The following is a 12,957-nucleotide window of genomic DNA, read 5'->3' on the forward strand; positions in this document are numbered from 1 at the left end:
ATGCGCGGGGAGGGCATACACAATGATACCATGAGTTTCAAGCAATTTTAGAATTGGGTAGGCCATGTGGCAGCGATACCCGTCAAGAATGAGCAAAACTTTTCTACCGTTATCCGTCAGTCCCTTCATGTCTTCGGCAAAGACAGCAGCCCAGTTGTAGAAATTGTGTGAGTCGACACTTGCCACTTCTTGTCTTGTTGTAATCAAGCTGTCACGAGGAAGGCAGTCGGCTACAGTCTCCATAACCCTGATTCCGTTTTTTCTAACAAACCGAAACTTAAGTTGTGTACCCCGGATTACGAATAAAGGTCTCCCGACATGACCGTCTGCAAAAACAACTGGCATCATTGTGATGCGCTTGACGTTAGAAAATTTAGGTGCCTGCTGTTGCGCGTAGCTTCCACGAAGGCAGTAGCTCTTAGTTCGAAGCGACTTAGTACAGTCGTTATCAGGAGTGGTTCCAGTTTCGTCGAGGTTGGCTATTCGCGGCGCGTCAATGTTGTGCTCTTGGATAATTGCCTCTAATCGAGCAAAATGTTTGGTAAGATTGTCAGCATTCGTCGCACGCCACCTTGCCTGTTCCTGTAGGGAGGCCCTTCCGAACTTGATTCGGCTTGCATGTCGTTGGGCAAAAGCTTTTAAATATTTTTGCCCAGGTTTACCATCTTTGAATGGTAAACGTCTCTGTCGTTCTAAAGGCATAGAAGTCACGAGATCCTGGATGGCGAGGGCAACATCATTACGTCGAAGATTAAATCCACGGTGAGCATAGCGAGCAATGAGTTCGACTACAGTGTTTTCCTCCGCTGCTGACAAAAATTTGAGCCTTGCTTGAGGTTGGGATTTTTTTTGCAGTCGGTATTGGAATGTTGAGAGAGGCAATCTTGCAATAATGGCGGCCTCACGGCGAGTCGCCTGTCTGTTCTCTACAGTCTCAACGGCTTTGAGAAAGAGACGCTCAGGTTTGGAAGTCTTGCGAGACTTCATGCCTCGACACTACAGTGCACTGGGGAGACAGATCGGTGCGGTTTGAAGTTGAGTTGGGCTGTTCCCAGCATTGGAACACACCTGTTGAAGGATGTATTCCATGAAAACGGAGGGCGGCAGACTTGATTCTGAGATTTGTATTTATATTTAGCTGACAGTTTCATCGCTGAATTGAATGTTGTTGCAACCGAGAGCTATCCGCACTTGAAATGGTACTCTAGTCGATAAAAATTACAAATTTTTGCTTTGTTCAACTTTTGGGAACGTGTTCAACTTTTGGGGTATGGAACTTGTACACACGCGCTGCTTACAGACTACCGCACGGGTGCCACGTGTCCTAGCGTACACGCGTAATACTAGCAGACTACCGCTTGGCCGACACGTGCACTACTGTACACGTACGCCAGATTACGACCGCTCGCCACGCGCGCGCTCCCTACACGTGGGCACACCCGCCCACGTGTCCACCGTGCACGGCCGCACGGTTAATAATCTCCCCGCGCGCGCGTCCGTCGTTATACTACACTGAGGTACGGCTACTACTTTTTTCTTGACGCTCCTTGCGCGACGAGGCTGTTAACGAATACGGATACTCCTGAGCATGTTAGGTTGATGGCTCGGAGGCAGGTGGATGGGGCAGTTGACATGAATGCATCCAAGTTGTTGACGTATGTGGTTGTGATGGTGCTGCGGATTGAGGATAGCTGGTCTTTCTCTTGCGGCTTCAAGTGTTACTCCCTCCGTCCAACGGAGCTTCGTCGCCTGGGCTATGTGGAAATTGAGTGCTCCGGAGTTACAAATCTCCTTCTCTTCTCCAGATGTGCTCGAGAAGATACCTTTGAAGTAAAGCATGGTCAACGGCATCCTGTACAGACCTTTCATGTTGAGAAATCCTTGCAGCCCAGCTTCCTAGGGGTGCATCATCTGGCTGCAGCGTTGGCGCACTGCTGTCAGTCCATGGAAACACCCCTCCGTTCACCAGGTCTTTCCCCTCAATTGACTCGCTGAGCTCCCCCATGCCGCTCTCATAGGCATCTCTGCGTGACTCTACAATCATATTGTGAATTGTTATGCATGTCATCACGATATTGGCCATATCTTCACGGTACCACAACCTTGAAGGGCAATCCAAAATTTGTCAGCCAGCCGTCAGCACACCAAATGCTCTCTCAACATCTTTTCTAACCGCCTCTTGTGCCTTTGAAAATCTCTTTTCTTCATTGTTGGCAGGAGTTTTGGTGGTTTTCACAAAAATAGACCAGTTGGGATATATGCCATCTGCTAGATAGTACGGAAGTGAACGAGATGTGTCGTGAGCGAGGTATGAGAATCGAGGTGAGAACGTTCCTGCAAGAATGGAGGCTGTTGTAGGCGAGGAGTCCATTAAATTGATGTCATTGAGAGAGCCCGGTGCTCCGAAGTATGCATGCCATATCCACAGTTCCACATCGGCAATCGCTTCTAATACAATTGTTGGTTTTTTTCCTTCCCTTGAAACTGTCCCTCCCATGCCATGGGACAGTTCTTCCATGCCCAATGTAGACAATCGATACTGCCAATGCAGCCTGGGAATCCCCGTGCAGCATTTATGGACAAAATGCGTTTCAAGTCAACCTCATTTGGTTGACAAAGGTACTCTTTCCCAAAAATGTCCAATACGATCTTACAGAACGCCTTGAGAGATAATAGACAAGTCGTCTCACTGAGTCGGAGATACTCGTCCATTGAATCTGCCGCGGTACCATAGCATACGAAGCGCTGCCACAGTACGTTGCAAGGGATGGATTCTGGGCTGTTGCAGTACATCGAACCGCTGAATAAATATGTCCTTTCCTTTTAAGGGCCATGTGTATGTATACGGTTAAATACAGTCCGAGGCATGCGAAATCGTCGCTCGAATGAAGCCTCGTCGTATCGCGGAAAGGCCGAGAAATAATCTTGCTGGAGATTGGAATAAGCCCTTTCGAAGTCCTGATTGACGTTGCCAGATCTACCAGGGCAAGAACCGCCGAAGACTGGCTTTTCCTTTTGTTTTTCGTGCGGTAGGAGACCCCCACAGATGAGTGCAGCGACAGCCATGTCATCATCACTTTCGCCATTTGTGTCACCGTCCTTGAAGATATCCATACTGTTTTTTCTTGAAGACATCTGATGTGAACAGAGTTTAGCGGTGGGGTTTGTTTCAGCTCTTCATTAGACCAGGCTGGTGTACTGGTTCACCAATAGACCAACCGATAAATATTTTACAAGTGGCAGTCATTGATTGTACGATTTCAATAGAACAGCGTGCGCGTTGGATTTGGCCTAACCCAATACTGTAATGGGAATTGCAGGCTTTGCAGTTCTATTCCTGATGAATATAATTTTATGTACAAGTACAGTATACTGATTTTTGCTACCGCTGCGGACGCTCTTAAGAGAAAAAGGCCATCGAAGCATTTGAAATGACTCGATCATTCGGTTTGTTGTCAAGATAATGTCTCACAGAAGACGTAAAGACACAAGTTAATTATTGTTGGCTTACGACTCAGGCGAACGGCGCAGTCCATTCGTATGTATTCATATTCTGCCCTGGCATCCCTACGCTTGATTTCACAAGACGTTGACGTGATACAGACCTGCTTGCTGGGTAGTGTAGAAGGCTGGTCAGCTTCCACAAGACGTTGACAGTCTTGCAATTACACACCCGGCTTTTGGTCACAATGCATTCCCTTGCTCTGATTCTGATTACGATGTCACACTTTCCACTATTTCTGTACTTTAATATCTATAAATTTGAACCAACCAAGAAGTAAAACGCTTCTAGAATTTTCTAGGAGAAAGAAGCGATAAGACACTCTAGCTAGTGTTCCCATGACACTACGTTTACGGAACATGGCTCTTGTCCGAAATACCGCTCAAACATCACCTGTGCTGGGGGCGTTAACAACAGTTGTGAAACGTGAAGCGTGAAACGTAAAGCGTGAAACGTAAAGCGTGAAACGTAAAGCGTGAAACGTGACATGTAAAATGTGAAGAAAGTGAGCCGTTGTGATCGAATGTCACCTTATAGTAGTCGATCAGGCAGAGTTTTCTGAGACGAGACGTCATCAGAAATGGAAACCACTTGTCCCCTGGTACTCACAATGATGAGTTCTTAGTAGAACAACGCGGAAAGGGCAATGATTCCTAATTCGTCTTCAAAAGAGCAATTTGTGCAGATCTGAGTATAATACCACGGGGAAGAAGGTGACTAATGCTTCCGATTTTTGACTTCCCCGAGACAAACTGTCAGGAGTAGAACGTGGCTAGAGAAACCAGGCAACAAGTGAGTTGTGCCATGTTTCATGACACCAATTTGAATCATTTTGTCTGTAGGACCATCAAGCTGGAACACAGTTGTCTTCTGGAGCCTATGACGCAGCATACCTTTGCTTGAGGCTAGACGATAGGTGCAGAGCAAAAAGGGTGTCCAGAATACATCCGAAACGCCAACTCCAGTGCCTTGCTAGGGCCAGCTGAAGTGAGAACCAATAGCGCTTTTGCGTTCAAAGGCACTTTTCCAGATACATGGTTGTTTGCGATAGCCACTTTATATGAAAAGTGCTCTTCTTGCCCCAGGCAGTAATAAAATTCCAGCATTTATCCTGATTGTTGCAGAATTGATAACGGCCAACGTTTCCTTCTGGCTTTCTCAGGAGGGCTTGTTCGAATGCCACTCTTTACAAGTCATTGCAGCGGCCACGAAACTGCCGAGCCTAAGAATATCATCTGGCCCTGCCGATGCGCGGAAAACGACAAATAAAATTTGTGTAGCGGCTACACACATAGCGAACCTGAAGGGGCTACACTGTAGCCCCTTCAGGTTCTCTGTGTGCACTCATGCTGGCCCTTCTGTAGAAAAAAAGTTTACACGCTACTGCTCGTCCGTTTGTAGTATTGTCACCTAGAGTAGTTTTTCCTTGCAGTTTGGCCGCTCCGTCACGATGTTTTTTTTTGCTAAGCTTGCAACAACTATTACCTATCTTCGCCGTGCAGCACTTTCGCTGTCGCACTTCTTCAACTGAAACGCTTTGTGCATTCTATACCGAAGCACCACTGCCATTTTCAGCATTGCTGAAAGACACCGTCTAGTATGGGAGCCTGCTTCAGCTCCTCTGGGGGCGGTGGTGGCTATAAACCTCAACCAAAGACTCCAAGGGAACCATTCTTGATCACGCTCGCCTTTCCAGGATCTCCACCATTTAGCTTCAATGTTTCTCCCACAGAAAGGGTTTTTGACATCCGGAAAAAGGCTACAGCTGAAATGGGGCGACGAGCTCAAAACGGTGTTGATTCTTGTAAGATTGAAGGAACGATCATGACAGTTGATGGGGACTCTGGTGAGAACGTACATCTGCGGGATAATATGACTATTTCCGAGGCTCAACTTGAGGCGAATCAATATCTTTGGTTCCATGACAAAGCTGAAGACTCTAGGGTTCAAAATCTCCTACTTCGCAGCTCTCGTTTAACTGATAACACATCACACAACAGCAGGGGTGTGAAACAGGGCATGATGCTCCTTAAAGAAGAAGATGCCTACTGAGAAAGGGATTTGAGAATTAGGACATCGTCCGGAATTGTGTAAGTCGATACAGTTTATCGAGAAAGGAAAGGTACGTTTCGACCTGGAGAAGTAACATAATTTAGCAGAATGCTGCAGTCAATGCTCCTGCTTTCACAGAAACTATATCGACTGCGCAAAGATTTTCGCCCGGGCACAGGGTTTGCGAACATGCGGTGGAGTTTCATTGGTATTTTTCTTCCACAACATGAGTTTCCTCCACATGAGGTTGGCCTCGACACCAATTTTGTGTAGGGTTGTCCCGGGATTACACTTGTCATTATTATAAACTGACCTCTTGCTTAAGTTACAGACCGTCTCATATGTCAGAAAGCTCTTGATTGACAGTACCTTTGCACATAGTCACAAAGAGTAGCAATCTATGACTTTCAGATAGACATCGTAGTATATGATTTTGTACCGAAATGGAGCTCAAGTTCCCGGTCTTCCGATGTAACCACAATTGATGTGTACTTGAGTGAGTTACAAAGTCTTCGTTACTGTGATATATGAATAGATATTTGAATGTTTAATGAATTCTTTGACGTTGTTTTTAGTGGCACTTGTACTTAAAGGAGAATGCCTGCTTTTGAAAGCCTGAGTCGGCAGTGCGTCGATTCTGGATATGCAGCCGTATCCTGATGACAGGCCGTGCGAAGAGGAACCAAAAACAGAGCTGATGACTGAGAGAAAGAGCTGACGATGGTGATACTACTGCTGTCAGCTCTCCTCAAGAACAGGACAGCTCTTTGTCAATAGACACCCTCAGGGCAGGAGCTGATACAAGAGAAGGACATTGCCACCAGCCCTCTGGAGTATGGTCCTTCCGTACAGTACCCTTGGGTACCCTTGGGTACTGTATGATTGTCATGATGTACCGAAGCAACTAGGGAAATAGATGCCGCCGGATCCAACTGCCATTCGGCCCTTGTCATACCGAAGGGTACCATTGGCACTGTACCATTGGTAATTGGACATGCATAAAAAAGGAGCTCTTGTAGGCCTCAACAGCTGTCCTTCACGCCAATTCGTCAATTGGTCGACGCATAATTTGTCCTGAATCGTGACGAAACAATGCTACCGGGTATCCGTTCTTTTAAGAATCTTGAGCTCAACGTGCGCTCCCTTGAAGAAATGACCTGAACATCGTTTTGCAGAATCGACACATGCTTGTTTTGGTTGAATGCAGCGGCCGGACCCCTCTCCCTGATTTGTTTTTGATGTCAGCTTTTGTGAACCAACTGTGTTTACAGCACTCGAAGACTGTGCACCGCCGATGTGCCGCAGCGAGAAAGCGTCCCACCTCTCTTTCGTCGAGATCCTCTTATTCCGCAAACTATTCCCGTTCTAGAAACAACTCTCGTTCTTGCAATTGGGCGCGAGAGGAACAGGCTTTGTCTCAGAAAAGGCCCTCGACGACGACAGTGAGTAGTACAGGTATCCATGGATCTGATCATGGTTCGTCTTCTCGAAAAGCGACACCCGCAACAATACCGCAGACAGGCGAAGACTTCACATTCTCTTCCGCATATACAGAGCAAATACCACAATGGCTTTTATCCCGTATGACGTGTCTTGGATTCTCCATTCCAACTCCGGTGCAAAAATCAGTTCTGGAGCATGCTTTGCCTTCCATTGCTATGGCTGCCGGACAGGACGTGGTTATCCATGCCCAAACGGGATCAGGGAAGACGCTTGCTTATCTCCTTCCGGCTCTAACATCCATTGAACCGAAGCGTTCATCCGTCCAGATATTGGTCATTGTCCCTACTCAGGAATTGGGGATGCAGGTTTACAGGCTCTTGAGAAGCCTTGTATCTCTGTATCCACAACTTAGCACAAACGATGACGACGGAACTGATCCTGAGAATGAAGCAGATTCAGGAACGGAAGTCGAGAGCAAAAAGCACAATGTATCATTTCCGGTCCTCGCAATGTTGGACCAGGCAGACTTCCGTCGCCAGAAGCTGCAGTTGCGACAAGTCGCTCCGCGCGTTATAGTTGGGAATCCACTTCGTGTTGCTCAGCTTGTCGACAGCGGACGGTTACGCCTGGATCTTTTGAAGGTTCTAGTTGTCGACGAGTTTGACGCATGCCTGCTTGATACCACGACCACGAATGCACTTCAGACTATCTTGTCAGTAAGGGGACGCGAGCGACCAAGACAGACAATCCTTGCGAGTGCCACCGTCCCGCAACATCGCCATTTCCTTAGGCAGTGCGTCAGACAACGTTGGACGAGACCGGACATAAAACATATTTGGGTTGAGGAGAAAAGCAACGAACGAGTCCCGGCGTCACTAAAGCATTGGTACGCGTTGTGTGACGGCAGCAAAAAGCTTGCAGCGCTTCGTACATTGCTTATTCGATTCAATAAGGAGCTGTCAAACGGTGCTACAGGAGGCCTAAGTATCAGGGCCATGGTCTTCGTTATGCCTTCCAGAGAGATCGATGATATCGTGGACGCATTGAATCATAGTTTCGACAAATACTTCGGGGTAGAAGAAGGGAAGCTTGTCGTTGGACTTAGCAACAACTTGGCCATTATTCATCGCAGGCAAGCAATGAAGCGGTTCAGGGATGGAGACGCAAAAGTGCTCATCGCAACGGATGTCGCGGCTAGGGGTTTAGATATTCCGGATGTCTCGCATGTATTTCACCTAGACTTACCCACAGATCCAGACTCGTACCTCCATCGCTCGGGACGAACGGGCCGACAAGGTCGCCCGGGAAGTTCTGTTGTATTGGTAACGCCTGGAGAGCAATTTGTGATCAGTCGCACAGGAAATGCACTGGGTATCGATTTCCACAGGGTGGAAAAGTAGGAACAGAAGACTTTCATGCAACGGGTACAGTAATCAATGGAGACTAGCGCACTCAACTTGATTCCAGGTACTTCTGTTCCACGTGCAGACACTTGCGTACGGCTTTGTTTGGAATATCTATCGGCAGATTATTGCAAGTCGAGGAAGGATGGTGTTTTCCAGCAGAAATACATAGACCATAGTCTTTGAACGCATAACCCGCGACAATCTTGTTGTTCTTGTTTTGGCTTCATGTAACTTCTCTTCATAATACTCACACCCTGGCTAACCCGTTACTAAATATCAACTATGACATAAGTCTCCACACGACCTTCTTCTTTGTCGACGACTTGGAGGTTTGAGTAAGTGACAGCTTTGACCTCTGTGCCTTGAGAATGCTTTGTAGCATCGAATAATCCGCCTCTCGCCACCGCAGTAAGCTTGAACTTGTCGGTGTCGAAGTTTACGGCTGAGCCGTTAGCTTCTTCAATTTCATTGACAATGATCTCTTTCATGACGTAGCTTTCGGTAAGAAAAATATAGAGACATTCTTGCATGAAATTAAACAAGAGCGTTTCTTTGTTGTGTCCGCTGACAACGACATCCATCTGAAGATCGTCTTTGATTTCGGGCAATTCCACCATGTAGCCAAACATGCCAACCACGGCAGCGCCGAAGGCCTCCTCAAGATTTGCGCCCCATGAATGAATCTGAACATCGGCTGTGTGGTCTAAATATTCCCAGCCTCCTCTCTGCTCACCAGCGGGTGTCTCTGAGAGACGAGGAGCGTTAGTTGATAGGGTATCAGGATTCGTTTCCTTGGAAGGAAGCGTCGATGCTGCTATGTCGCGCCATACTGAACGCTGGGGCAGCTGCGGCCACTCAACGGTGATCACTTCTTGCGTAGTCATTGGGGTGAGAATGAGGTTACTCTCCGTTATATGTGGCAACAAACTAGAGAATGCGGGAGTTGCAGGAACAGATGCTTTGAAGGACTGCGGAACGGCTGTTTGGGCGGAGTATCTTCAACTGATGTGTCCCAAAGGCCTCGTTGTGGGGGTAGCAGGTGCGCACAATCAGATTGAGCAGACTGAAGCGCTTTTGCACAATAAACAGGCCTTCACCTGTCTTTCGTACCGCGGCAACCTACCCCCTTCGGCGTTCACACACCGCTTCCCGTCGTGAACCAAGAAGCAGCGTACTTAACGTTCTTTCGCTGGCACACGTGCACGTGCATGCCTTGATCATACAGCGGTACTACTGTAGATGTGTGCTGGAGAGAGAGCATTTTCCCGGCCCTGCTTTGATACTGTACTGCCAATATGATACTGCTTGTGCACGCCGTTTTGTTTATTTAATTGGCTGTTTCTTAAGGTTCATATTTCTCGTTGACGCATTGCTGTAAAGCATGATTCGTCGTCCTACCTATCCCTCACCTTTTGACGAATATCCGTGGTACATGCTTGATAACTGCCACAATATACTGTATACCAGCTTGAGGAAAAAGTATCTTTTTGCAACACGAAAGGGTATCTTCTATTCGGTCTCTTCGTCCACACGCTCACAACCCTAAAACAGATAATCCCCTGTCATTAGTGTACTGCACCGATTTTGTTAAACATTGGAATTGTTTACTGCTGATAGACGTATCCCGTAGGTAGGACTGCATTTGCTCTACACACTTCGTCTTTCCGAAGCTGACGCAGCCCCTATCGCTATAAATGTTCAAGGACACTTCTTGCAAACCAGCAGTCATGTCTAGCACATTCGGACACGTGGCGCATATCAAACCATCCCCTCTCGTAGCGGCATTGTTTCGCTAAGAACTATTCTTTCACAAAATTTCCAGGCCACACATGGTGCCGTGGACGCGCTTGACATTCCCATAGATTCTGTACGATCGAAGCGATTCTCGATTTTCGACAGATGAAAAAGCGTTTCCTAACATTCAGACTCTCATTTTCAAAGCCACTATACAATTGAGATTACCGTCTCTTTTCATAATAATTGATGATATGGTAGATTACCATATCTTAGTCATGCCCAAGGCTCATGAATACAACTTGCCCCCTTGAGGGAAAATTCGTTCGAGTCCATTGCCTCCACTACTCAAAAGATCCGTAATGTGTTTTGAAATACTCGTACCACAGAAATGCATCGCCCGGAGAGGGGCGAGCAGCGCGGAAGCCACTGAAGGCTCTATTGAAGAGGTGTAAGTGCTTGCTTTGATTCCGTTCACGTATATGTCGCCATGAACAGTTTGGGGGTTGTACAACCCTCTGTGTGGCATCCGCTCTATTCTTGTGACTCGCACTGAACCGCCGTCATCACTAGTCAGAACATCGCCAGTCACGACGGCCGACGCCTCAGTCACTACATCTTTCACATATAAATAATGCCCATCACTCAAGTCAATGCTTCGGCCATCGCTTGTGGAAATTCGAACAAAGCTGGTGATGATAGCTCTGTCTTGATGGGAGAACAGAAACACGTCTGAAAACTGCTCCTTTCCTTCTCGTGTGTATCCAACAAACACGCTGTCGCCTATCCGCAATTCGTCCATACGCACCTGTCTCCCGATCTCTGTTCTGACAGTTGCAGACGCTGGGAAGCATGCCCCATCTGCACCTTCCTCGTCGCTGCTATTGACGGCAAATACAGGGCCGGACTCATCGTTTTCTCCGTCGCTGTCGGCCGAGTCCGATTGTGTGCCTTCTTCGGCGCTAGCGGGAGTCGGCGTAGTCGTGGGCACGGCTTGTGTTGGTGCACCGGTAGATACTGGGGTCGCCGACTCGATGGGAGGGGGTTGCACAGGATCCACGGCATCGGTCTGCGTCGCTGCCGAAGGAGGAGGAGTCCCAATTGGCGCTGGCGCGGACGTTCCGACAGGGACGGGTGTTGATCGCAAAACATCCTCAACTTGCGCAGGTTCGATGGCAACTGGCAAGGGTTCCTCCTCCACATCGTCGAGAGCCGTAGTAAAGTCCTGATCTGGGTCCCCGCTATCGAGTAATTGGCGGTGCCGGGAAATCTTAACCACAGTGAAATCGTCAGCGTCTGCTCCAGAGCTGAGGCGTGCATTGACGGGATAGATGAAGTTTCCATATTCTGACACGGCGACAGGCCCACTCAGTAGAGCGCTAGTCAGCGTCCGAATGTACTTTGCGCGACGCGGGTTCGTGCCGCTGACCTCCAGGACTGCGACAGAATTGGTATGTGGCATGGAAAGATACAGGACGTTTTCATTTGACGAATCAAACAATATCTGCAACGCGCCTGGGAAGAGGGTCATCTTCCCTAGAACATTGACGGTACGCATCTCGCCGGAAACCTGGGTTTCCGAAATGGTACACACGTACAACTGGCCAGTGGCGGAATTCAAAAAATAGGCAATCCGCTTAAACTTCTGAGTCCATTCGACGCCGTATCCGTTAAACCCTGAGCCGGTCTGGTTCCATTCTCCTGTGAACGGGACTGCGATGCCCTGATACGTAAAGCTGGGATCCAGCGGTGGCGGGTGCCCTCGTAGCGGCCCGGTGTCCGCGAGGCGCAAGTAAAATAAGCGCGGCGAAGTAGAGTCCATGATTAGAAGCTGATACTGTGTCTGTATGCATCCTGAAAGATACAAGGGTTGGTCGGAGGATGAGGGCTCCGCGACGCGATAAGACTGGAGCAACTCGCCACGACGGTTAAAGGCATAGACCAGACCAGACTCCCTCCCCGTGGCATACAGGGTGCCCAGACCGCGCGAGTCGAGGCAGAGTCCCGCGAAGCGCTGGTCATCACCGCCTTGATTGAGCATGGTGACTGCACCGGACTTGATATCGACGAGGAGGAGCTGGCCCGCAGTGGTGGCGATGTAGATTGTGGTGCCCAGGCCAGCTACTGCGGCGACAGGACGTTGGATGGGGCGCGAATTCTCGGGGGCGAGGAGGATCTCGACAGGCCATTCGTCTTCGGTTTGGGTGCGGACTGCGAGGAAGTGGAGGGAGAGGAGGCAAAGGAGGAGAGAGAGCGAGGAACGAAGGGAGCGCATGGTGGGTTACTTTTGCTGTAGAACAGAGGGGATTGGGTCGCGGAGACGGGGGGATACGAGTGGGGGAGGGCAAACGGTGGGTGGGGGTGGGAGTGAAGGTGGGAGTGGAGGTGGGAGTGGAGGTGGGAGTGGAGGTGGGAGTGGAGGTGGGAGTGGAGTCGGAGGGAATGTGAGGGAATGCAAAATGGGATTGTACCTAAAGATTGGGGTGCGTCTAAAGCCCGCGTATAGAGCGAGGAAAGGGTGATGGGCGACGGGACTAGAAAGTAGAGTGCAAAAGGGGCGGGGGGCAACGACGATGCGAGAAGCAGAAGATGCAAACCGTATGAGAGGTGACAAGCATGAAGTGACGGTAGGGAGCGGGCCCGAAGAACGAGGATCAAAGTGTGTTGAGAGAGGGGGCGTGTAAGGTATTGCACACACTGGCGGAAGCGTTATTTTTACTTCTCAAACCATAATTGCTGTGCACTGTACGGAGGTAAGGCGTTTAGGCCCCGCCAGCGTGCCCACGGCGGAACCGACCGCTTATTATCTCGTTGGATACC

General features: G+C 48.8%; 7 protein-coding genes; 2 read left to right on the plus strand and 5 right to left on the minus strand.

Moving 5' to 3' along the window:
* Positions 1–1,218: 1,218 nt before the first annotated feature.
* Positions 1,219–2,518, minus strand: CHC_T00001393001 (hypothetical protein). Its single transcript, XM_005711774.1, has 3 exons — positions 2,146–2,518; positions 1,569–1,892; positions 1,219–1,343 (listed from the first exon to the last, which is right to left on the minus strand). The coding sequence occupies exons 1-3, from the start codon at positions 2,516–2,518 to the stop codon at positions 1,219–1,221; spliced, it is 822 nt and encodes a 273-aa protein (XP_005711831.1).
* A 73-nt stretch (positions 2,519–2,591) lies between these two features.
* Positions 2,592–3,086, minus strand: CHC_T00001394001 (hypothetical protein). Its single transcript, XM_005711775.1, has one exon. It carries the CDS (start codon positions 3,084–3,086, stop codon positions 2,592–2,594), a length of 495 nt encoding a protein of 164 aa, XP_005711832.1.
* Positions 3,087–6,082: 2,996 nt separating this feature from the next.
* On the minus strand, positions 6,083–7,208 carry CHC_T00001395001 (hypothetical protein). XM_005711776.1 is given in 2 exon segments: positions 6,083–7,025; positions 7,026–7,208. The coding sequence occupies 1 exon segment, from the start codon at positions 7,206–7,208 to the stop codon at positions 7,026–7,028; it is 183 nt and encodes a 60-aa protein (XP_005711833.1). The 3' UTR covers positions 6,083–7,025.
* A 4-nt stretch (positions 7,209–7,212) lies between these two features.
* On the plus strand, positions 7,213–8,397 carry CHC_T00001396001 (hypothetical protein). The gene has a single exon (XM_005711777.1). The coding sequence runs from the start codon at positions 7,213–7,215 to the stop codon at positions 8,395–8,397; it is 1,185 nt and encodes a 394-aa protein (XP_005711834.1).
* Positions 8,398–8,437: 40 nt separating this feature from the next.
* On the minus strand, positions 8,438–9,287 carry CHC_T00001397001 (hypothetical protein). XM_005711778.1 is given in 2 exon segments: positions 8,438–8,672; positions 8,673–9,287. The coding sequence occupies 1 exon segment, from the start codon at positions 9,285–9,287 to the stop codon at positions 8,673–8,675; it is 615 nt and encodes a 204-aa protein (XP_005711835.1). The 3' UTR covers positions 8,438–8,672.
* Positions 9,288–9,297: 10 nt separating this feature from the next.
* On the plus strand, positions 9,298–9,561 carry CHC_T00001398001 (hypothetical protein). The gene has a single exon (XM_005711779.1). It carries the CDS (start codon positions 9,298–9,300, stop codon positions 9,559–9,561), a length of 264 nt encoding a protein of 87 aa, XP_005711836.1.
* An 865-nt stretch (positions 9,562–10,426) lies between these two features.
* Positions 10,427–12,412, minus strand: CHC_T00001399001 (hypothetical protein). The gene has a single exon (XM_005711780.1). The coding sequence runs from the start codon at positions 12,410–12,412 to the stop codon at positions 10,427–10,429; it is 1,986 nt and encodes a 661-aa protein (XP_005711837.1).
* Between the last annotated feature and the right edge of the window lie 545 nt (positions 12,413–12,957).

The sequence above is a fragment of the Chondrus crispus genome, genomic scaffold, assembly GCF_000350225.1.
Source record: "Chondrus crispus Stackhouse genomic scaffold, scaffold_1, whole genome shotgun sequence".
In the NCBI taxonomy this organism is placed as follows: Eukaryota; Rhodophyta; class Florideophyceae; order Gigartinales; family Gigartinaceae; genus Chondrus; species Chondrus crispus.